Below are 23,558 nucleotides of genomic sequence, written 5' to 3' on the forward strand. Positions count from 1 at the left end.
GAATCCCTGCTGTTGTATGTTTTTTTTGCTTTTTCCCTCATTTTTTGCGTCGTCTCCCTTGTCTCTTGGTTGGATTTTTGGTCGTAGAAAATTTGGTTATGACAGACGACTGGACACGTGAAGAGACGATATTTCATGCTAGAGCTCGTGGCGGCCACCGCGGAACATCATTACATCTTCCGAAACCCAAGGGAAAGGAGAGATCTCAGCTGGATGATCTCTAGCTACATAATATCGCAACTCATTGGTAGGAAAGTATAATCGAAATCCGAAGGGCCGCGTGGTAATTCCTCTACTATAGCTTTCGTGAATTCCCTGTATTTAGCTAGTAAAGTCCTTGCATATCGTCATCCCGGAGCTCCTCAGTTTCTGGCATTTGGTACAAGCTCTTAAAGATGAACCCCGTGATTCGTTGGGAAAAATTTCTCCCTACATTCCAGATCCTGCAGTGCATCACCGTGACCTTAACCGGCAGGATCGGCGAGAGCAATGGCGAGGAATGTAGACGTCTAAAATTGTCCGAGAAAATGTCCGTCAGCTTATAAAATAAAAAGGTAGACCATAAAGCTAGATGCTAGAGCTCAACACTCAGGCCGCCATCACTACCGAAAAGATGGCGTTCACTTCGACCAACCATGGATTGCGACAGCTGAACGTCGGCATCGCTTTGATGTTGTCCGCATCAGCTACCGCCGGCTATAATGCGAGCCAAATCAACAGCTTACTTGTACTGCCTGAATGTGAGAGCTCTCCTTAAACGAAATCTCAAATTGCCATGCTAATCAGGAGAAGTCGCGTTCTTTTTGAGTGGACTCAACGCTAGTGCTAAAGGTCTCATCATTGCCTCCGTTTCGTTGGGATCTTTCCTTACCTTCATCCCTGCTTCATATATTGCCGATCGCATGGGACGCCGAGCATGTGTTAGTATTGGAGCTATATTAGTTATGATTGCAGCTATAGTTCAAACAGCCGTGACACACCCTTGGGCTTTCTTCGGCGCCCGAGTAGTTACCGGTATGGGTGTTGGCATTTCGCAAACCGCTGCGCCGCTTTTGATCGCCGAGTCAGCACATCCACGGCAGCGAAGGAAACTCACGGGTTTATACAACGCCGTTTGGTTCTGCGGCTCAATTACAGCTGCCGGAATCGCTTTCTCCACATTATCTCTACAAAATAGCTGGTCATGGCGCATTCCTTGCCTAATGCAGATTCTTTATCCATCTTTACAACTAGTGGCCGTTTGTGTTATCCCCGAGAGTCCAAGATGGTTGGTTTCCAAAGGTCGCAGAGGGCAAGCATTGGCAATGCTCACAAGATATCATGGAAATGGAAATCGGGAAGATGTGGTGGTACAGGAGCAGTATGACCAGATCTGCAGCAGCATCAGTGCGGAGGAGGATCTGAAGTCGGCTTCTCAATGGAGCGCATTTTTGAGAACAAAGGGCGACGCCCACCGACTAGCTATTTGCATTCTTTTGGGATTCATGCAAGAATGGACTGGAAACGGTAAGAACGGCTTTTATTCTTCTTATTACGATTTAATCTCTGACTGGATCATATAGGCATCATCTCCTATTACCTTGCCCCAATCCTCTCCTCCGTCGGGATAAAAGACTCTGTCCACCAGTCAGCCGTCAACCTGAGCCTGCAAGTCTGGAACCTGATTTTTGCCGTTGGTGGTGCAAGCACCTCTGATCGCTATGGGCGACGGGTCCTCTGGATGAGCTCGACAACTTTAATGATGATTTTCCTGGCCACAATAACCCTCATGACTGGTCTTTTCGCGGAGCTCCACATAATTGAAGCTGGAATCGCGGTAGTTCCAATGCTTTTTCTTTTTTGCGCATCTTACGACTTTGCCTACATGCCCCTTTTCATCGCATACCCCGCTGAGATTCTTCCGTTCCAACTCAGAGCGAAAGGACTCGCCATCACTCTCACGACCGACTCGCTGGCCTGCTTCTTCAATCAATACGTCAACCCCGTGGCATTTTCCGTTCTTCATTGGCGGTACTTTTCTCTGTACTTGGGTTGCCTTGCGTTTTTTATGGCAGTTGTATACTTCTTATTCCCAGAAACCCAAGACAGAACACTGGAAGAGGTCGCCCGCATTTTCGAAAGCAAGGAATGTCTTTCGGTGGAGTCTGCCGACGAGGAGAAAGATTTTGGTACCGTGCCTTACGCCCCGAAGAGCCAATTTTAGGTTGGTATTTGTTGACTACATACGGACACGGGAACTGTTACATATCAATTGTTGATGGATTGTCTACAAATTTGTTCCATCGTTTGTGTTTATTGACAGCATCCAATACCACTGAACAGAGCCACTTGTCACGTAATATATTACAAGTGGCTTCGATTTGACTTTTAATTCAAATATAAGTTGCATGTATTTCCATTCCAAAGAAGTGATACAACCCATCATTATTCCCGACTGCCATTCCCATACATCGCGGGGCTACTTTCCACAAAGGTATGAAAATATCTGTATACACTTGTATAATTCGTATTATGCATTCCTCGAACAGTGGCTGGTCATAGGCGACACTGAGCGACTTTTGGCCCGTAAGATCTAATAATATCACTCAATTGTTGGCCGAAAAAAATTCATGAGCGACAGTGCGCCAGGGGCATTGCACCTCTGTAATCTTTACGGGTTGACAATAGCAAAGCCTACTGATAGTACTATTCCTGATTTCTACAACGATTCCAACTAAAGAGAACAGTATATGACGATACAGTCACCCAAGAAGACTCAACATCTAAAGATATTTCTTGTTGACCATACTTGTGGCAACTGAGCATGCTTCGCCTTAGTCGGGACTTTCTGAATCTCAAGGGAAATAGGAACGTCATAAATTTGGCAGAGAGCAATGAAAATGATGTTATTTGGAAGAGCTTTGAATTTCTCCAGCCCCTGACACTAGTGCTTATATCAAGATTTACGCCCCGTTGGTGATCTTCAAGTTGGCGAGGCTTCACTTCTCGTTTTCCGACAAGCACACCTAATCGAGAAGGGACCATGTGGGTGAAGGACAAGCTATGATAGGCGATTGGGTTTATTAGGGGCGATAAGTCTAATTAACCAAGTGGATCTTTGCCCTGAAACTCCGTTAGTGCTGACTATACAAGCCATGTGCTGCCGATCGTCGTTTCGAACTAATAGACACGAACTGTCCAATTGTGAATCTGGTGAGAAATGGAAAGCTTTCAATTAATAGACCAAAAAGGAAATATTAACTCTTATCCCAAATCGTGGCGTTCATATTTTTGTAATGATATAGCCCCAATCGGTACTTTACAGCGACAATTCTTTGAAATTAGCCCCAAGGCCGAAAAAAGCCCCCAATAGAATAGCAAAACTATGGCAGTTCTGTACTTCTAATACTTATTACGACCATAAGCTGACAGGATTTGGAATGGAGAACGTTGCTTCCAACTAGCTTTGTGTAAGAGTATTGCCGACGGCGATGTAGATGTCGGCAACAAAAAACTCGGATCATTATCTATAAATACCCTCGCACGCATCTACTTTGAATTAATCTACAGAATCAACCCAGGGTTATCTTCTTCGGTATACTTTCAGGTTCATCCGCACATTATCTTGATCGTTAGATTGAATTTGATATGATGATGAAGCTCGGTGGACTTATCTTGGGCACTCTTGTAGCAACAAGTGCAGCACATCCCCAGAATATTCCTGCAGCTAGTGTCCATGCACGCAGTGTGACTTCTCCTGCTGTCGTCACAGCCGCAGGCACCACAGCTACCACTGCCACATCAACTTCCACTTCCTCGACTTGCACGGCCGGTGACACCTCTACCACCGATGGCGTGCAGGCAATTCTCGATTCTACCGGTGCCATCGACTGGTTAGATATAATGTTCGACAGCATGCCAAATGGTGAAAGCGACTGGGTCAACTCCCTCTGGGAAATTGTTTTCCCTGACGAAGGCACATCTCCCTTGACTGGCTGCGGAGACATTGGTAGTGACTGTGATCCATCCTCCATGTGTTCAGCATATTCCTCTCAAATGGCATACTGGGTCTTTCGATCAGTTTCCATCCTGCACAGCAAAGTCAATGTTGTCCATGACAAGCTTCTTTGGACTGGCTGGCTAGCTGGGTTGTCGATCGACCAGATCGCCAAGGACTTTTCTTCTGTCTCTCCTGATCAAACATGGGCGAAGTGGATTTCTGCAGCTTTCAGTATGGCAGGCGGGATTGCGACCGGTATTGATTTGAGCAAACCTCTTCGTGGAATGGTCGGATTCGCTGCTGCTGGATTGACAGACGTTAGTCTGACCAACACCGGAGGTGATAGTGTTGATGTAACCTCAGTGGAGAACACGCTGAAGAATATCGTTGGTGCCGCGGGGAACTATGTCTCCAGTATCCTGCAGAATGCGACTGGAAATGGCGACTCTACGACACTTCCAATCTATACATATACTACTTATGAGCATGGCACTTCCCGATTTTTCGCAGACAGCACAATCTTGGTTGATGAGAATAAGGACAATTCATCCTTCACGGCGGCCTACGACAACTTTGCGGATAACATCGTATGTTTTGATTAACTGGCGTCTTGAACAAAAGCTAACTTTTTGAGAAAAGGAGAAAAAGCTAGTCGATGTCGCAATGAAGACGGCTTGGTATGTGTTGGTAGGAGAAGAGGACACGAAAGAGAGTGACTGCACTATGACTGGAGCATATTGGCTTGAAGGAAAGGACGGTGAATACCGTTGCTTCTATTTGTCCAGGCCAGAAAATGATCACGACTGCAGTGATGGCGACCCCTCGACGGTATGTTTTGCAATTTCCTCCTTCTTTCTCCTAAAAAAGGCGATAGATAACTGAATATTTACAGTGTGTTTCTGATGCCTGGCAAACCCCGTACAATGCCAACAACCAGATGGATACCGGTGTCTATACCAAACTGACAGACACATATGGCTTCGACTTGAAGGTAAATAGGCAGCCATTTTGCTTACAGGAAAAGTTCTAATAAAAATATAGGCTTACTATACCTCATTGATCGATTGCTATCTCAATGGGAACGATGAGGTTGACGTGACGGTTACCACGAACAATGGGCAAATTCCGCGGTGCTTCTACAGCGGATATGTTAGAAGTGGATACTGGTACGACGACGGAACACTTATGTTAAATCTATTCTTCAACGATTTCTGAGCATCGCCGACATGAGATACTGCAAATGTGGGGAATGGGATTGTGGGGAAGGCCTCGCTGACATCGGGAGAGAGTAGCGAAAAGTCCCACGAGGTGCGAGTTGGAAAGGAGATTCATGGTTGTGTAGTACTGTCATCTTTTATTTCCTTGTGGTCACGAATAGGGGAATCAGCGACAAGAGCTAAGATGGAGATTACCTCGGCTTTCTGATCTTGAGGCGTTTCCGTGCTAGGCTAGAAGGACAGAGGCGCGATGCCCCATAATAATTACAACATCTTAATTGCGATGAGCGGAACCCCCAATTCTAGGCCTTGTACGAGCTTAGATCTTGTATGGGCCAAAATCTCCAGTTGTGAGGCGCTTGTCTGCAAAGGAAGCAGTGGAGAACGAACTTAGAATTTGACTTAAAGTAGAATGCTAGTCCTTAAGTTCAGCGACTGAGCTTATTTTGAGCCGACACAGCGCTTCAGGATTCCTCCATAATCATACGAATCCGGCGATCCCGGAACTAAAGGCCACTCGGTCGGCGTTACGACGCCCGAGGCCGGAGCTCGGGCTGCATGCTACGCCTCGTTGCAGTTCGCTTGGAGGTGCTCCACCGCATTCCCGTGGGTCACCAGAAGGCGGGGGAAGTCGGAGATATGGAATTCTGGCCGTTGCATGCGAGGCCTACGTAAACAGATCTGTATTTGGCTCGAAACATAGGAGCAGTGATCAAGTACGTTGATCCCGAGTAGCCAAGCTCAGATAAAAGAACATCGAAGAGGTTTAATTTTTTGCCGGCACTGCATGTGGGACTTTGTAAGGTTGCAGCCGCCACGCTGAACCTTGAGTTTGAGTCGAATTGCGCTAATCGACTGCGACCGTGCGGGGCGAGGCGAGGCAATGCGAGGCTCAAGCGCGGTCGTTCTGCAGACTTCGACATGATACATGTGCGAATGAGCACAAACGAGCAGCGGCTATTCTGACTATACTGTCAAGATCATCATAAATAGATTAATTATCCCAGAGCATACTGAGACAGTTGCCTTCCCAGCGTGCTCGTAGGGGCTGGGATCTGGGGCCCCACAGTTTGTTTCTCGTCTTGGTTTTCGGTGGCGCGGACTGTCCACGGGTGACATGTCTTGCCACAATGCGATTGTGAGATGGAAAGAAAACTCAGTGGGATCTGAGATCTGAGATATGAGGTCCAGATATATCTGGAATTAACATCAAGTTGGGTCTCTGTCAATTGTCCGAGAGAACGACGCGATCGCAACTCAAAATCGCACGGCCCCAATGCTGTCACATTGACCGCGAGTTTCTCGGCATTCAATGATTCGACACTCCAAACTCCGTACTCCTTCGGTAGGGGATCTTCTAAGACAAGGATTCTCCAGATTATACCTAAATTCTCTTTTCTGCAGCTGACTAGGGAAGTTAGTATTTCGCGAGGTGAGGAGAATTGTTGAGATGTGATTGATTCCAGCTCTTGAGGCCCGGCCAACGCCCCCTACCGCCGATACCGCCGCTCGCAATCCTCCGGCACTTGTGATACTTTGCACTAAACACGTGGATGGCGGCAGGGATATGACCTTTCCAAGAACTATAGGAAAACCTAGTTTGACAACTGCCGCCTTAACGACACTTCTTGTTAGGTAACAGTGCATTGCCAACGAGGACGAGAACCAGGATGCATTCTCAATTTATCATGGCAAGGAAGGCGGCTGAATACGCTAAAGGGGGACCGGAGCTGCGACCGGAACTGCAACGGTAAGACAAGGGTTGTTGCTCGCTCGTGCAAGTAGCGGAGGCCATGACATCAACTTGAAATATGAACCGCGTGGATTTGATAATTAGAGCATACATGCGCGATCATCGTTTCCACCTATGTACTTCGTAAAGAGAATCGATCTTCTAACCCCAGATTTCATTCGTCTTCCACTTTTTTCTTTCTTCTCTCTTCTCCATCCGATCTGTTACTAAAAAATCTCGGCGTAGACCCATCGAGTCCCCCATTAACCAAGCCCCTAATGCACACCAACACCTATTGCGGAAATTACAGAGCAGCACGAGCAGCCCAAGCAGCCACTACCCCGGACTCTACCCCGTATACCAACCTCTTTTGAGGCCGGGATGGGGCGACCCGGGGCATAGTAAAGGTATTCCTGTGACATTCTACCGAGGTCGGTCGCATCCCGCCGCCTCCACAATTGGAATTGTGGGGAAAATGCACCAAGTCGGCACTGTCGTCGATCACCGGGGACCGGCGAGCACCGAAACTGCACCCTCGTACTTATGTGTTGAGTTCGCGCAGCACCCTAGCGCTTTGTATAGCACGATCCAGCCTTTGATAGCATATCTATATGATATAACAGAAGAGTTCGGCAACGGTGGTCTATCTCGAATCATTCATCCCCCACACTCACACCATCTTCACATTCCAATCGACCCGCTTGCCGCATTTCATCGCCATCATGGGAAAACCATTCATGGGATTCCGGGGCAATGGCCTCCTCAGAGCCGCAGTCTGGCTCGTTGTATTCCCGACATTTACTTGCTACGGTTATAATATGAGTGTGGCCGGTGGTCTTTTGACCCTGGACGCGTTCAATCGCCAATTCCCACAAATGGACACAATCAACACCACGGGCGCTACTCAACAGGAAAATTCGACTATTCAAGGTTCGTAAACGACTCTATGCATGACATCATATAATTTAAATGGTGATCATCCCTAACAGATCATGTTTACTAGGCACGGTTATTGCACTCTACACTGTCGGCGGTATCTTCGGCGCGCTTTCTTGCGTTTATCTGGGCGATCTTCTTGGACGACGAAAGGTCATCTTCGTCACTAATTTTATCACCATCATCGGCGCGGTTCTTATGGCATCCGCCTTCCAATTCGCTCATTTCATCGTTGCTCGACTCATTCTTGGCCTGGGTATCGGTGGATATGTTGCTACCGTCCCTGTCTGGCAATCTGAAATTTCCCCTGCACACAAACGAGGCTCGAATGTTGTGACGGACGGTATTTTCGTTGGTGCTGGCGTGACTCTTGCCCTGTGGATCGACTTTGGCCTTTTTTTCGTTGAGGACAGCTCCGTCTCGTGGCGTTTCCCCTTTGCCTTCCAGATCGTTCTATCTCTTATGGCTATGATCAGCATCGTCTTCCTCCCCGAATCTCCTCGTTGGCTCATTAAGGCTGGCCGCCGTGACGAAGCCCGGGTGGTTCTTGCAGCCCTGATGGATGTCGATGAAGATGCTCCCACTGTTGAAGATAGCATCGTTTCTATTGAGACAGCCCTCCTTGTCTGCGGCTCCTCTTCTTGGAAGGATATGTTTACAAATGGCAAACAGCGTCTTTTCCACCGAACCTATCTCGCCGCGACCGGTCAAATGTTTCAGCAGATGTGCGGTGTTAATCTGATCACCTACTACGCGACAACCATTTTCCAACAATACCTCAGCATGGACCCCGTCCGCGCTCGCATCCTCGCTGCTGCTATGGGTCTTATGCAGCCCTTTGGCGGTTACCTTGCCTACTTTACCATTGATCGTCTTGGCCGCCGACCACTGATGCTCTACAGTGCTGGTGCCATGTCCGTCTGCATGGCTCTTCTGGCTGGCTGCACTTCGGAAGGTGCGAAGAACAACACTGGCGCCCTCGTTGTGGCCGTCATTGCTCTATATTGCTTCCAGTTCATTTTCACCGTCGGCTATTCCGGCTTGACCTTCCTTTATGCCGCCGAGATGGCACCTCTTCAGATCCGTGCGACCGTCAGTGCTGTGGCGACTGCCACCGTCTGGGTCTTTAACTTCCTGCTGGCAGAAGTTACCCCGGTCGGTTTCGCTAGCATCGGAAGTCGTTACTATATCGTGTTCGCCGTTTTCAACGCGGCCATTGTGCCCTCTGTCTACTTCTTCTTCCCCGAGACCAAGGGTCGCTCGCTCGAGGAGATCGACGAGATCTTTGCGCAGTCAAATAGCATTTTCGACCCCCCGCGTGTCGCACGTCGCATGCTGAGAATGCAGACCACTGAGGCTGCTGGTTCTGAGAGTGGCGAGAATACTGGCTCTAATGACGATGAGGTCAAGCCCGGCCTCAAGGCATAAGCTACGAGATATGATATTTTGATCGAACTGGGTTCGAACACTCAACATGAGTGATATTTTTATTTGTTTTTGGCTATTGGATGGCTATGGAATTAACCAAAGGTTATTTGGCAATGGCACATTACCAGGGCACAGGCCACTCGGGGACAAGCCGGGCTAGACTGAGACTGGAAACTGAGAAATGGTAAATGAATTGTACATAGGATGCATTGCGAAAGATCTAGGAGCATACAATACCCAACAGAGATCTATTTTGATGAATACTTGATTCTTTTATGTACTATTTTTCTAAATTAACTATCGTAATTGCCGTCGCATCCTATCTATCTTATGGGGCGAAATGCCACGGTGGGTCTGGTTATCGACCGATGATGATATTAGATAATGCTTTGACACAGCTGCATTTCTGGGATCCACTTCAAAATACAGCTAAGCCTCGGCCGTGGGCCTAAGAAAAAGCTGCCGGTCAAAATATTTGAGTCTATAGACCCGCGGCCGAGAAATCAAGGGATAGTTCTGCATCCAAGCTATATAACTAGCATAGTTTGAATTCATATTCTTGCCATCAGCAATACAAGAATCCAGTCGCATCTGCAAAGTAAAGAGCCTTGTTACAACATGATATCTGAAGAACCCCCAGTCATTGATTTCAGCCGTAAGTTTAGGCGGATAATCCATTTTCCTTGCTTCTATGAACATCCACTGAAAATCAACCGTACGAGCAGCATTTCATGGCTCCGATGAGTCGAAGAAAGTGGAGCTCGTAGAGCAAATTCGACAAGCTTGCGAACGCTTCGGGTTCTTTCAACTGATCAACCATGATGTCCCGCTGACTCTTCAACAGCAAGTGATCAAACAAAGCAAAGAGCTTTTTGATCTACCTCTTGAAGTAAAGGAAAAATACGGGAAAGGTAAAGTCAATAAATCTCCATTTTTAAAACCAATTTTCTGTTGTTCTAATTTACTAAAATTAAAAAGACATTGGAGGATACAACAGAGGATATGAATGTCTACGATCCCAAAATTTTGAGAAGCAGGGAAAAGGAGATCTGAAAGAGGGATTCTACATGGGGAAGAATCTTCCTCTCAGCGATCAATATGTAATTGATAAACGATTCGGCCAGGGGCCCAACAAATATCCCGCGGAACTCCGCGACCCGAAGGAGTTCCAACGTGTGATGGAAGAGTATCACAAAACAATGACTGCATTAGCAGTAAATCTTCTCCAGGTCTTGGCATGCACACTGAACCTGAATACGAACTTTTTTGATGATTTCTGCGAGCATCCAGTGGCTGCTCTTCGGCTTTTGCACTATCCGCCCCAAGATCCAGCCACAATCGAGGTCGAGAAAGGCAGGTCGCAGTGCTCGAATCACTCAAAATTTTAACTTTTACTAATTTACTCTATAGGAATTGGCGCCCACACGGACTTTGGCGCCATAACAATGCTCCTCCAAGATGAGACAGGTGGTCTGCAAGTTTGGAATAACTTTTCCTCGGAATGGGTGGGCGTGACTCCCATTGCCGGAGCTTACGTAGTAAATCTGGGAAATATGATGATGCGCTGGACAAATGATCGCTATTTGTCAAACTTGCACCGGGTGATTAACAAGGGGGGCAATGAACGCTTTAGCGTGCCGTTCTTCTTTTCCGGGAACCCTAACTATACAGTCAAGTGTTTGCCTAGTTGCGCAGATCCGCAGATAGGAGCCAAGCATCCCCCAGTTAAGGTGCATGACTGGATGAACGGACGTTTTGCGGATACCTATGGATCATCGAAGGGCAAGGCATTCGGAGATCTCCGTCAAGATGTTGTTGCTGGAATGGATGCTAATAGAGTTTAACGGGGTGAATTTATGTGGAGATGGTGATCATACGAAATGAGCGGCTGTGCCAGTTGTAGATCATTTCTATTCTATTCCTAACCGAAATTGATGATTTTCAATAGCCAGATGAAACAAGACTTTATTTTTTCACATGTCAAATACACTGAAGATGTCTTCCCAGGCCATGTTATCTCCCAAAAGAAGATCTGACATATGCGAAAGACATGGATCAGATGAAAGCTCCATAGCCACATTCGGTCCCGAGTCCGAATCATCAACTTCTACTCGAGATATTATATCTTTCAAGGAGAATTGTTTTCTAGTACCTGACTTGATGGCTTGCTCATTATCCAGTAAACTTTCAATGAGCCCGACCCCTCTTTTGGCAATAGTGCTTTTGCTTTGGTTAACTTCCAAGAACTGCAAGCTCCGCAAAGCCAAATCTCGAATTTCATGCGTTTCAAAAATTTGCTCATTCTCGTCCTTTGAAAATATCAGTTCAAATAGCAGCCAAACCGCTGCTGTCAAGACCTGTGCATTCACGGTCCATAGATTGCTAACGATATATGTGTCAGGATTATCGGGGAGCGAAAGGAAGTCCATAAGGCAACGACGCATGAGTGGAAGGCAAGAAATCTGGACCAAATAATTTCGTGTTAGATCGAATGCAATGTCGAACCAATCTTGACATACCTTAGTATATGCGAACCATGGGTCTTTCAAGCTTATTATTTGAAAATGGCGATGAATACAGTAGAACTAGTTTCCGAGATTCAGCAACGGACTGTGATTGATCGGATTTTGGTAACAATTATATACCTTGTGTGCGATGGATATAGAGAGAATGCGATTTTGCTGGACGATATTTCTCGCGGTTTCATCATCATGATTTTCTTTGAGTCTGAAGAAGCGCGGCATTTCGTCAACCAGCTGCTTGAGCTCACGGTCGGCCTGTAGAACCTCCGAATAAAGGTTCCGCAGATCATCGGCACTGTGACCACCCCCTGATTTTGTTCGCTTGCACATTCTGTCTTGCAGTTCCCAAATTATAACCGATCCTAAAGACAGAAATGATTAGCCATGTGCTAAGAATTTTCATTTTGATAGACGACACCTTTATTGAGAACAAATGTATAGCTTCCTTGTGAGTAGCGATCTTTGTTCTGCTCAACAATATCCGTTGGCAGACCCATTTTTGAAACGTCCTCGTAGCAGTTTTTGGGCATCTCGGTGTCGAATTGGGAAGGATGGATATTGTAGGTGTTGTTGAATGGGATTTGTAGCCAATCCTGTCGCACTAAAAACCACCACGCTCTCTTAGAGACTTCACGATCAATTAAAAGTTTGCTTCTGGTATCTGGGTCATCGCATTTGAGAATGCGGAGGGGCGTTTCGGAGCCTAGACGATGAATACCGAGGCATTGTGCAATTCGACTTGCGCTCGCAAGTAGAACGGAAATTCTATCTGACTGTCCTGAATTGTGCCCGATGTAAATCAGGAGGCAAATGGCTTGGACGCTGTATATGCTATGGTTCTTCATAAAATCCACCGCATTGAGGCTGTCTATACTTTTTTGATAGCACAGTAATGATAACTCAACTGATGAAGAGGTTAACGTGGTATTTCCCCCTAGTTTATTCGAATTAGAGACTTACCACCGGAGTAAATCTCAAAGTCTTGTAGTTTTGAAGGATGTGTGTGGTATAAAGTGACCTCATCTCTTGTCAGTCAGTCTGTTCGGGTATCAAACGGGATAACCAAGACGCACAGAAAGCATTGAATAATATAAAGAAAGCCATGCATCTCTATTTGGCGTCCTGGGAAGCTCAAACATATCTTTGCACTGCTCACGAAACGTCGGCATGTGAACAACATTGTGAATCCAGGCAATATAGTCCTCGTGATAGGTCATCAATTTTTCAACCTGAGCCGCTGTAAAAATTAAATTAATACTTTTAGATACATCTCCATCTTTATTCTGTTGTTTGGGATGATTGAAATCAGCAGCATCCAGAATTTGCTGACGGCTAAACGCCAGAAACTCTAGCGTAACAGCAGCATCTTGAGAGACCGTGTCCAATATTTTGTGTCGCTTCTGAGAACATGCGGAATGGCGTTTACTTTGGATTGAGACTTCGGGTGTCACCGATAGTGGCAGAGATGTGTCGGAAACGTTATTATAGCCTAGATGGTGTTCAATTTCACTGGGTTGGGGCCCCTTGCTCGAGAAGGGCTGCGTCTCTGGTGCTGAATTCTCTGGTTCATTCGTTGAATCCTTTCCCCTCTGTCTTTCACTGACACGATGGCGAAGTCGACATTCGGATTCAATTCCTCTCTCAATACAGGAGAAGCAAGGGATATGTTTCGAGCACCGCAACTTTCTTCTCGTGCATTCAGTACATGAATAAGACGGGCGCGCTCGCTTAATCGGGGGCTTCGGCGTTCGTGGGCCAGTGGGAGATTTCCGAGTCATTCTGCCTTCCGCTCCGAAAAAGACCAAGGTTGAGAGTGATGGCCTGTCTTGGTCCGGCCGAGAATATGAGTGAAGGGAGCCTGGCAAACTCTCCCATAACGGCGTCCTCCGAGATGCGGGGAGACCCCAGGCTGATAGGAAAGTGGCTTATCACTTTTAACGTAATCAAACGCCGAACGGAAGCATCAACCAATGCTATTATGAGCAACGTTATGTGAGACTTTCCAAGTGAAGAAGCCAAGGTTGCATTCATCTAAAGCCTTGTAGATGATTCCGAGTACGCCAGAACCACAAACTCGGCTTGGGTAAACTTGTTAGCCAAATGTTTGAGCATTTGAACTACCCCGGGATCCTTCGCGATATATTTCTCGTTCGCAATGGTGATAGAATTTTCGAGCTTTAAATAGAAAAATTCGAAAGCGATAGGTAATTTTATGTCTAGGGCCCTGGGATTCTCTGCCTAAATCATTTTTCCCTTGCCGCATTTTTGAATGCAATAGATGGTCCCAATCAGAACAAATTTCAGCATTGTCTAAACCATACCTAGGTATCTTGTCAATTTTGTAATTACCTCTGCTCCTGATGTTTGAGTTTATTGGATTCTGATTAATTTATCTTTCTTTAATCTATGGTACTCCTGTCCACTTCTACTCAAGATGGTATACCGACTTATTATGCTTCTCATCGCACTACCGATATTTCTTTGGTATTCTCTTAGATATCTTTGGAGCCTTTCAATTAACGACTGATCTTCTAGACTTTCGAACTGAGTCAAATAGACGTAGTTATCGAATTGCCACGAAAGGTTTTAATGACACCTGGGCATGGCTAGAACTTGAAAATGTGCCGACAATTACTCGTAGAATATGGCGATTGACAGTAGTGTCATGATTCAAGCCAAGAATATGGATGCACACCAGAGTAGGTCAAATTAAAAACCTTGGAAAGAAAATTTCCTAGGAGTCCACCTGGGCACACCTGGTGTTCCTTATAGTACCTAGGTAGTAATTAAACGGATCCGCCGGTGGAATATATATTCGCAACTTGAACTCCAGGGCTTGAACAGGGCTTCCAAGGTTGAACCTCCCAAGGTTCAAGGAAATTGACGACCTCCAGAGGCTTCAGGCTCGAGATAATAAGAAAAGATATAAAATTTAAATTTGGTAGTTTGAGACCTCGGGATATATACCTGCGATATCTGATCTAAGTGTATCAAGCATGAGGCAGCCCTGGAGAAATACAGAAATACACAGCCAATGGAAATCAGTGCGTGCGCACAAGTTTTTGGTCGTGCGGCAAATTTTCGCCCACAGTAAGCGACCACGATATCAATCCGTCAATTACAGAGACTACAACCGATAAATTATTTCGGAATCTTGCGTATACAAGCATTATTCTTACATTGACAGCATTCCCTGTCGCTCCAGGTTTCGTGCTCGGTCTGGGGCTTCGGACTAATAAAAACGCGGGCCTCGGGAACCGAAAACCTGCTTGTCGCAAATTGCTTTTCTCGTGGAATTTTACCCTTGTCGATCATGCAGATACCCATGAATCGCCACAGAATCGATCGGGCCAGCTAGGCTAGTTGAACGGAAAGCAGTCGGATTAAAACCATGACTGCAGATAACCTTCTGGTGGCGCTTCGCCTGGCGATAAAGTAAATACACGCACCCATGCTCACATCGTGCACTCTGACTGGATGCTAGAGAACCCCACACAGCTATACACCGATTAAACTTGTCTCGAATTGCATTCGGCCTGCCCCCTCGCACGAGCGATCCTTCGCTATATACCCTCGGAATTTCACGCTACGCGGAGTTATACTTTGGCCTAGAAGAAGCGTGGCTCTCATGCATTGGCGATCCCGCGGATTGGATTTGGGACTGGTCGGCTAAAGTCGTTCAAGGCGCCTCGATTCCCAGTGACAAAGAGCGAGTTCGACACCTCCTTCGCCTCCTTTACATTCCGGAACTTCCTCGGACGAGGCCCCTCGAAGCCGATCTTTGCCTATTAAGATCAATGGGTCACGATCAGCTGTTGACTCAGTCACAACACTTTGGGAGCAAAATAAGAAATGATTTATACCAACGGATTATGGAAAAGCCACATCTCCTCGTTGCTTATATCTGGGTTATGTACTCGGCTATTCTCTTCGGCGGACGCGAAATTCGCGCTCAGCTGTTGAAAGCCGGGCCCGAATTCTGGGGCTTGTCGGTGAAAGACTTTGCCTCTGAGCGAATACCATCTCCTTTATCATTCTGGAATATAGATGATAATATGGCCGTGCGAGCCAAACTCCGCGATCGCATACTTAATGCCGAACGTTTATTGACATCCCAGGAGAGACAAGATGTTCTGGAAGAGTCAAAAGAAATATTTCGCAAGTTTGAGTTACTAACGATTAGTCTAGATGAAGATACGAACAATTTTAATGTCTAATTTCAAAATATTGAAAGGATCCATTAACTTTTACTTGTATTATCTCTTTTCGAGGAACTCTTGAACACGGAGTTTGTTCGCGAATTGCGAAATATCTTCGAACTTCTTGAATAATGTTATAACGTTGCAAAATGTTTCCGTAAAATAGGACATGATATAATCATAAAAGAGCGTGTTCACATAAAGTTCGGCAAATGTCATTCCCTCTCATCTTCCCTCTTTCAGGATGAAGTTCGTTTCCCTTCATATATCAATCCCGTAGATCCCATGGGCTAGCAGCCGAGTTCGCCGTGGTTGTTGCTGATGCATTTGTCTTTTTATGGTCAGTCAAGAGTCATCATGGTAGCTCATATTTCACAACAATAGACTTACTCAAATCGATGTGGGCTGGAGCGTATGGGTGTCCCTCCTTAACATTGCGGCACATGCATTCCAATTCAGTGTGCCCTCGAAGACTGCAGTTGATGCAAGAGGCGGTAAAGTCGCCACTTATCTCAATCTTAGCTTTTTGTAGGATGAAGCTCTTTCATTCCGAACTCACTTCTTTCCACAATTGAGGTCCCCCTTATTGTTCTTGAGACAACGGTTTAGGTCAAGTGTACTGGTTCGGTATTGACCATGCTCATTTTCACGGCAGTCTGCACGAATTTGGGTTCCCCTTCCCTGAATATTCTGGCAAGTGTCGGCGAACTTGGAGGCACCAGAAACCGCAACAGTTAGAAGAGGAAGAAGCGCGAGACATTTCATGAAGAACTGCATATTGTGGAGGTGTGTTGATGGCTATTGGTCTGTAAATAAATGCTTTTTGAACTGGCTCTGAATGGAGTGGACTCTGTTCACTCTCCTACTATTTATATTTCTTTCGGTAGACAAAGCGTGGAGAGAAACAAGTAGTTCTCTTGCCATATTCCGATGACATAGATTTGATGCATGCCATGGCAAGGGACCTCTGAGGTCCGGTTCCTCCTTACTTAGAATCCTTCACCTGCCCAAGAGTAGGCACGAGGGCCGTGAGATCATCCCGCATGTGTCTATGGATATTGACATGACATACAACGCGAGAATCCATTTTTCAAATAGTATAGCTTTTCAATAAAGCGCGAATTAACATAACGATTGCAATCTTTCGTTATAATTCTGTTTTGCTCTCCAGAGATCTTCAGATAAAGTGAACTGGCCTTGCTGAAATGGGATGCTCAATGCTTAGATACGTAGATGGACCCGAAGTATCTGGATATGCAAGTTGCGATCATTTGAATTGTACCTAATTGTCTCAATCTAGATCAATGCAAGTCAGAGTATTCTTTTTATCACTCACTTTCTCGGACTCAGATCGGAAGAGGGCGGTGAGATTGAGGTCGCACTCGATCGACTGTACGTTAGTGCCGATCCCTATTCTGCAAGGGGAATTGATCACAATACCTGCGGATAAGTACATGTAGCCAGTGATTTGATTGTATTACCTCATCTTTGAAACGGGCCCAATAAGAAGCAGTCTTGGTGCATGGGACGGACTAATCGAAGAGACATTTAATTGCCTACATCATGGAAGACTCGCGTCGAGCGCGTGCAGCACCCAAATCCCACATGACAATGACAGCAGGAGATAGATTTATCTTGCCATGTTTTCCTTCGCATGCTTCTGGTTATGAACAACCCTTGATTTAGAGTAGGGGTCTTGGCCATGTGCTCCACGGATGTCAAAGCTACTACAAGCAATTCGAGCCCTTGGTTGACTCAGTTTCTACCAGTTTATCTGAAGGGTTGTCATGAAATTTGAGTATCACGAGAACGGCGAGGAAATTTTTCAAAACATCAAATATTTACGACAAAAGCGTTCGTTAGGCTTATTCATGACCATTGCTACTTTAAACCGTCATATCAAAAGCATTGGTCCTTCAAGTTCTTTCCCATGTCTTGGCTGGGAAAGATGTCTCACAAATTAGAGGCAAGGGAGAAGAATGGGGCATCTTGCTGGAAGACAGCATGATTCAGTGATGTTTGGACGCTGCGGGGACTGGTAGCCGATCATCCGATCCTAGGGGTCTCCCAGCCCCAAAGAACATTACGTTAAAATGCGAAAGGAGCGCCAACTTGTGTGAGACCAACTTGTGTGGGATCCTAATCCTACCAATGAAATGCCCTTTCAAGAAACCAAAGTTCGAAGCAGGTCACTTCATGTCATATTTGATCCACGGACCAGCTAAAATTGGCTGAGGTCAAAAAAGCATCGACAAAGCGCTCAGGGTTAGAAAACTGATAAATTGGATTTTTAAAACCCCAAGCCAGGGTTTTTGCCATCCCTGTCACAGCCCAGCCTTGTACCCTTGGATGAAAAGCCCCAGCTGTCACCGGCCCCCCCTGAGTCGTGGAGAATCTGGGGAAGCCCAATATCTTGTGGGGCACTAGTCACTTAGCGTCAAAGTGGTACGAGGTGCCGTTTGCAAGCTTGTTGCTTTAGGCCAATGGCGAGGCTGGCCACCTGCGCCGACCGGGATTAGGGCCATCTTCCCGTCTGGCCAAGGACTATTCTCCGGCTCGAAGCCAATCGCTTCAAATGCCCACCTCAATCCTGGCCAATTTTGTAAGATCGTTTCGGCTTCACGAGGCTCGACCTCACGAACACCAACGCGACCCCCGGAATGTCCTCTTGTGGGAGATACAACCGATTCATTTAGCCTAAAACATCCCCAGTGTCATCTTTCAAGTCCGTGTCCGTTTCTACACGTCTGCTTTTGGCGAGGAAGTGAGAAAGCTTAGTGAAGCCTTCTTACGCTTATCCCCGTTTTCGCAAAGCTCAAGCTCGCGTCCGGGATATTAGAAGGCAAACATTGGGGTTTATCCTATTTTGCCACAGGATATTAGGCGCAATGACCTTGCTACTGATCGAGCTGATGGCAAGATCACAAATAGCACAATCTTACTGTGTGTCTGATTTGCTCATACACCTCGGCTGATCCCCCGCTTCTAAAAACCACGCGACCGGGATGCCATAGAAAGAACCGGCTTGTCTTTATCCTATTTTGCCGCGGGATGATAGGCGAAATAGGCTGACTATCGATCGGGAGACCCTTGACTCTTAAATACTCTCCCTTTGCCAGTAGGGATGAGAAGCTGTGAATCTCGCATACACAGTTTGCCCCTGCACTTGAAGATACTCCAATTCTGAGATATTCAGCCTACCAGGCGGAAATACAATGGGGAAAGATACCTTCGAGCTGGGCGGCCAGCAATGGCCTAAGGTGACTTGGTGGAAAATGAAGGGGATGCGGTTTGTCTACCTCACCTTGTGGGCCGCAATGATCACCTCTGCAACCAATGGTCTGTCCGCCTCAGATAATCGTGTTTTAACGTCGCTGACATAGTATTCATAGGATACGATGGCTCCCTTATGAATGGCCTCGAAGCAATGGATTCCTGGAATGAATGTAAGGCATAACCCTACCGTTCAAACTTGCGCTTTGATCATTAACAAAAAATGCAGCCTACAATCATCCCACCGGATCAACTCTTGGCCTTCTTGCCGCTTCTATGTCGATTGGCTCAATGCTATCTATCCCGGTTGTGCCATATGTCGCAGATATTATGGGTCGCCGAGCCGGTGTTGTGATTGGCTGTATCATCATGCTTTTTGGCGTTGCGATGGTTTCCATTGGCTACAAAATCGCCTTATTTGTGGTCGGTCGTATAATTCTTGGATTCGGTCTTGGTATCGCACAGGTGAGGACACTATAACTACTTTTTAACCCACCACGGAGAACTGACTTGAAATATAGGAATGCTCACCGCTTCTGGTCACTGAGCTGGTACATCCCCAGCACCGAGCTATCTACAGTACTATCTATAACTCACTTTGGTATGTGGGTAGCTTGATCGGTGCATGCGTTGCATTGGGTATGTCTTTTTCTTCCCCATTTCATATACAAGATGGCTTACATTTTTTCAAGGCACAAATCATATCCATGGGAGTGCCTGGTCGTGGCGTGTTCCATGCCTTCTGCAAGGAATCCCGTCTATCTGTCAACTGGTCTTCATCTGGTAAGAATGAAAAGGAGGCGATACATAGCTTCTTTTTTCTTGTATGCTGATTATAATTCAGGACTGTCCCCGAATCTCCTAGATGGCTGATTTCCAAAGGAAGACTCGAGCAGGCCAAAAAGGTTCTAGCATATGTACACGCACAAGGTGACGAGGATGATGCTCTCGTCAATGTGGAATTTGAAGAGATCCAGCAGACAATTCAACTGGAGAAACAGTTCGAAGGTAATAGCTGGGCCGAATTTTGGTCGACACCGGGTAACCGACATCGTTCGATTATTCTCATTTCGATCGGCTTTTTCTCCCAGTGGTCTGGCAATGGAATCGTTTCATACTTCTTACCTCAGGTACATCATTAAAGCCGAATCAAGCTTCCTAGAGACTAAAATCTAACAATAACAGGTCTTGAAACTCATTGGAATCACCAATAGCAACACAGTCCTGACAATCAATCTCATTCTCAGCGCGGTAAATGTTGTTTCCGCCACTGGTATTTGCTTTTGGGTCGATTACTTCGGAAGACGCAAACTTTTCCTCACATCCAGTATCAGCATGTTGCTATGCTACGTCGCAATGACTATCGCGCTTGCAAGGTTCTCCATCGAGTCTAATGATGCTTCTGCACGAACCGTCCTCGTCTTCATCTTCCTTTACTACATTGCCTACAATATTGGATTCAGCGGTATGCTGGTTTCCTACTCATCCGAAATTCTGCCTTATCGCCTTCGTGCCAAGGGCCTGACAATCATGTTCTTCTGTGTTGATTTGAGTCTCTGGTTCAACCAATATGTGAACCCTATCGCCTTGCAGGACATCAAGTGGAAGTACTATATTGTTTACTGTGTCTTCCTGGTGTTTGAGATCTTTGTTGTCTGGAAGTACTATATCGAGACAAAGGAGATTCCACTGGAAGAAATCGTGAAGATGTTTGATGGAGATCGAGCGATTCTCGGCGGAGCTGCTGCAACAGATAAGGCCAATCAGCTTATTGCCGATAACGTAGGAAACGTTGGTGGGGATAGCGAGAAGGCAATCACGACACAGGTTGAGCTTCGTTCCTAGGCAAGCAAGGCCTATTTGGGGTTGGAAAGTCCGGGCTTGGTCAAGGTTGAGAGTTATATGAAACTTTAATGTGTAAAGGAGTCACAAATAAGTGGGCTGGTTATACTATTAATACGCATCTCCAATTTACGGTCTACTGTAGATACAGATGTAAATGGGCAATGTGCCAGACAATCCTCGCCTAGCAAATTTAGTGAGAGGTCGTCTCAAATTTTATGGATAGACGCAACTATATGCACCATCGTGCTTGTTTGTCGGCACAAGGATGGTCACAATTCAAGTTTCAAAGTCTCCTTGGCAATAGGTCAGTTTGCTTTGCATATTATTGGACTTGAAAAGAATAAAGTGAGTTTACAATGTTATTTGGCATCAACAGAGATGGTTGAGAGATTGTGGAATCCATTGAACCGAAGCTGGAACTATATGTGCGATTGCGGTATCTACTCAATATCCCGAGCTAGATATAACCGTCATTGATTCCAACTTGAAGGCTATTACTATATCTGGGTAATCCCATTTGCACAAACTGCCCAGCCCTGGAGGTGAAGCGGATTACCTAGGTACCTAGGTATATATCCGTCGGGTTCCAACTTGAAGGTTACTACTGGCAATTATGTTCCAAAACATCGCTGGGATGCGGCGTCCCGAGGTCCAACCTACTAGTACTAATACTAAGTACTACTACTACTACTAGTACACTTTCCAAGGTTTGAAAGCCTGCAAACAAACTAACAACAAGCCAAGGTTCTGAACCTACTAACTCAATCGCGCGGCTACTAAATTCCAAGCCATTGAAAACAGAGAAATGCTCGACCGACTGAGTTGTAGTAGGATACCGACTGACCGCTTGCGGAAAGTCCTCACTGGAGACAGCAGAACAACCATACAAGGTGGACTCTTATCATAGAAAGATTTTCTAGCTATCTTCTGGGAGGTGGAAGTGGCGCATTAAGCCGCATGGAACGATCCCGCTAAACTAAGTTCTGGCCTTAAATCAATTTCCACTTCCGTCCATCAACGATCCTACCGCCAACGCCAGACTCGCAAGACATAAGATAAATGTCAAGTGCTTATTGCAAGTACATTGTTTTCAATTTGATACTATGCAAATGATTTCTTAATCTGAAAGAATATTTACTAGTAAAATCATGGTGGTAGTTGTAGTTGCACCTGTTTGTCGGAGTGGCAAGACATGAGCTCAAGACTTCACCTGGGAAACACAACCATGGAAGTACCCTGATCATGAGGACTTCCCAGACAAGCCCATGCGAGACCCATGGTCTACCATACTCACATAAAGAGTGAAATAATGCTCCATTCCAGGTTCAAAACAAACGTTCAGGCAAGATCACGCCAGTTTGCGCTTTAAATTAGGTCATTTCCGCCCCGCCAAGGCTTTTTTATTCATCGCCAAAGTACTCTGGAACGATAACTATAACTCAATATCTATTTCAAAATACCATTACTTTTCTTCTTAGAGATGGACAATAGGAACGGTTTTGTTAGTTCCTAGATGTTATATTTTAACATTGCATTTAGGGGCTCGTGACAAAATGCGTCTGTCTTTGATAGTATTGACAACATCCTTAGCCGTCGCAGCTATTGCTGCTCCGGTGATAAATCGTAATGGGACTCAGAGATCTCGAATATCAATCTTGATCTTGGCATCGACGCTGAAAAGTGCAATGAAAATGCAGAAGACCTGACCGTTGGCGTTAATGCTAATGTTGGAGCTTAAACGCAAGATGAGGATGAAGAGGACCTTGCTATCAGCCTGGGTGTTGGCGTTGAGGTTAATTGATAAATTACAATCTTCGGTTCCACAATTGCAGTAATAATCGGCCTTTTGGAACTTTGAGGATTTTCAAGTTTCACTCGGTTTCAAACAAAGTAAGAGTCGTGGGGTATGTCAACTGTTGGCGGATTTCATATACGACTAGTATTAATCAATAAAAGCCTCCAACTTTCATTACTCTCAATTCATGGATCTTGAAAGGGATTAATATTTTCCTGTGAGCTATTTCCTAAGACTCCTCGAAAATAATATTCCATTAAATCTAATTGAAAATGGATCGAATTGAAAGTTTGGTGTTTGGATCGCTGGATACTGATCCCTGTGACCGAATCGCAGAAAGTTTTCTGCGAAAAAAAGGCATGAGATTGGTCATTTCTAAGTATATTATCAGCCTGGAGTACATCTCAGAAATATTTGGAGACGCAGAAGAAAAACGCAAGCCTTTAATTTTACTGGAAAGGCATATTTCGAGCATTTAGTCTGCAAAGCTATTTGCCGCCGGATGGGGAGCAACGGAGAACAAATTCAAATGTTGATAAAAGGTTCTTGTAGATGCCGATTATCTATTGTGAAAGTTATTTGTCTCTAAGTATTGATACGATCTAGTTACTCGCTCATTATGATTAGTTAGG

The 23,558-nt window shown here is 45.7% G+C and overlaps 9 protein-coding genes across 9 annotated transcripts; 6 read left to right on the forward strand and 3 right to left on the reverse strand.

Moving 5' to 3' along the window:
• Positions 1–592: 592 nt before the first annotated feature.
• N7509_007935 (uncharacterized protein) lies at positions 593–2,203 on the forward strand (the record flags this gene model as incomplete). The annotated part of the gene is made up of 3 exons (XM_056632572.1): positions 593–740; positions 793–1,506; positions 1,563–2,203. Coding segments are annotated over 3 exons (1,503 nt in total), but the record flags the coding sequence as incomplete, so codon positions are not given.
• Positions 2,204–3,627: 1,424 nt separating this feature from the next.
• N7509_007936 (uncharacterized protein) lies at positions 3,628–5,194 on the forward strand (the record flags this gene model as incomplete). The annotated part of the gene is made up of 5 exons (XM_056632573.1): positions 3,628–4,566; positions 4,619–4,656; positions 4,765–4,807; positions 4,872–4,970; positions 5,021–5,194. 5 exons carry the CDS (start codon positions 3,628–3,630, stop codon positions 5,192–5,194), a joined length of 1,293 nt encoding a protein of 430 aa, XP_056488124.1.
• A 2,456-nt stretch (positions 5,195–7,650) lies between these two features.
• Positions 7,651–9,292, forward strand: N7509_007937 (sugar porter family MFS transporter; the record flags this gene model as incomplete). Its single annotated transcript, XM_056632574.1, has 2 exons — positions 7,651–7,858; positions 7,932–9,292. The coding sequence occupies 2 exons, from the start codon at positions 7,651–7,653 to the stop codon at positions 9,290–9,292; spliced, it is 1,569 nt and encodes a 522-aa protein (XP_056488125.1).
• Positions 9,293–9,910: 618 nt separating this feature from the next.
• Positions 9,911–11,136, forward strand: N7509_007938 (isopenicillin N synthase family dioxygenase; the record flags this gene model as incomplete). The annotated part of the gene is made up of 4 exons (XM_056632575.1): positions 9,911–9,947; positions 10,018–10,203; positions 10,271–10,645; positions 10,703–11,136. 4 exons carry the CDS (start codon positions 9,911–9,913, stop codon positions 11,134–11,136), a joined length of 1,032 nt encoding a protein of 343 aa, XP_056488126.1.
• A 129-nt stretch (positions 11,137–11,265) lies between these two features.
• Positions 11,266–12,144, reverse strand: N7509_007939 (C6 transcription factor; the record flags this gene model as incomplete). The annotated part of the gene is made up of 2 exons (XM_056632576.1): positions 11,266–11,754; positions 11,938–12,144. The coding sequence occupies 2 exons, from the start codon at positions 12,142–12,144 to the stop codon at positions 11,266–11,268; spliced, it is 696 nt and encodes a 231-aa protein (XP_056488127.1).
• A 59-nt stretch (positions 12,145–12,203) lies between these two features.
• On the reverse strand, positions 12,204–13,031 carry N7509_007940 (putative C6 transcription factor; the record flags this gene model as incomplete). Its single annotated transcript, XM_056632577.1, has 2 exons — positions 12,204–12,682; positions 12,971–13,031. 2 exons carry the CDS (start codon positions 13,029–13,031, stop codon positions 12,204–12,206), a joined length of 540 nt encoding a protein of 179 aa, XP_056488128.1.
• A 2,655-nt stretch (positions 13,032–15,686) lies between these two features.
• On the forward strand, positions 15,687–16,031 carry N7509_007941 (biliverdin-producing heme oxygenase; the record flags this gene model as incomplete). The annotated part of the gene is made up of 1 exon (XM_056632578.1): positions 15,687–16,031. One exon carries the CDS (start codon positions 15,687–15,689, stop codon positions 16,029–16,031), a length of 345 nt encoding a protein of 114 aa, XP_056488129.1.
• A 272-nt stretch (positions 16,032–16,303) lies between these two features.
• N7509_007942 (CVNH domain-containing protein) lies at positions 16,304–16,790 on the reverse strand (the record flags this gene model as incomplete). The annotated part of the gene is made up of 3 exons (XM_056632579.1): positions 16,304–16,344; positions 16,404–16,519; positions 16,573–16,790. The coding sequence occupies 3 exons, from the start codon at positions 16,788–16,790 to the stop codon at positions 16,304–16,306; spliced, it is 375 nt and encodes a 124-aa protein (XP_056488130.1).
• Positions 16,791–19,228: 2,438 nt separating this feature from the next.
• N7509_007943 (hexose transporter protein) lies at positions 19,229–21,131 on the forward strand (the record flags this gene model as incomplete). Its single annotated transcript, XM_056632580.1, has 7 exons — positions 19,229–19,352; positions 19,406–19,459; positions 19,516–19,751; positions 19,808–19,925; positions 19,979–20,069; positions 20,131–20,416; positions 20,472–21,131. 7 exons carry the CDS (start codon positions 19,229–19,231, stop codon positions 21,129–21,131), a joined length of 1,569 nt encoding a protein of 522 aa, XP_056488131.1.
• Positions 21,132–23,558: the final 2,427 nt, after the last annotated feature.

The sequence above is a fragment of the Penicillium cosmopolitanum genome (assembly GCF_028827165.1).
Source record: "Penicillium cosmopolitanum strain IBT 29677 chromosome Unknown utg000008l:1.0-4398992.0:1.0-4402845.0, whole genome shotgun sequence".
Lineage (NCBI taxonomy): Eukaryota > Fungi > Ascomycota > Eurotiomycetes > Eurotiales > Aspergillaceae > Penicillium > Penicillium cosmopolitanum.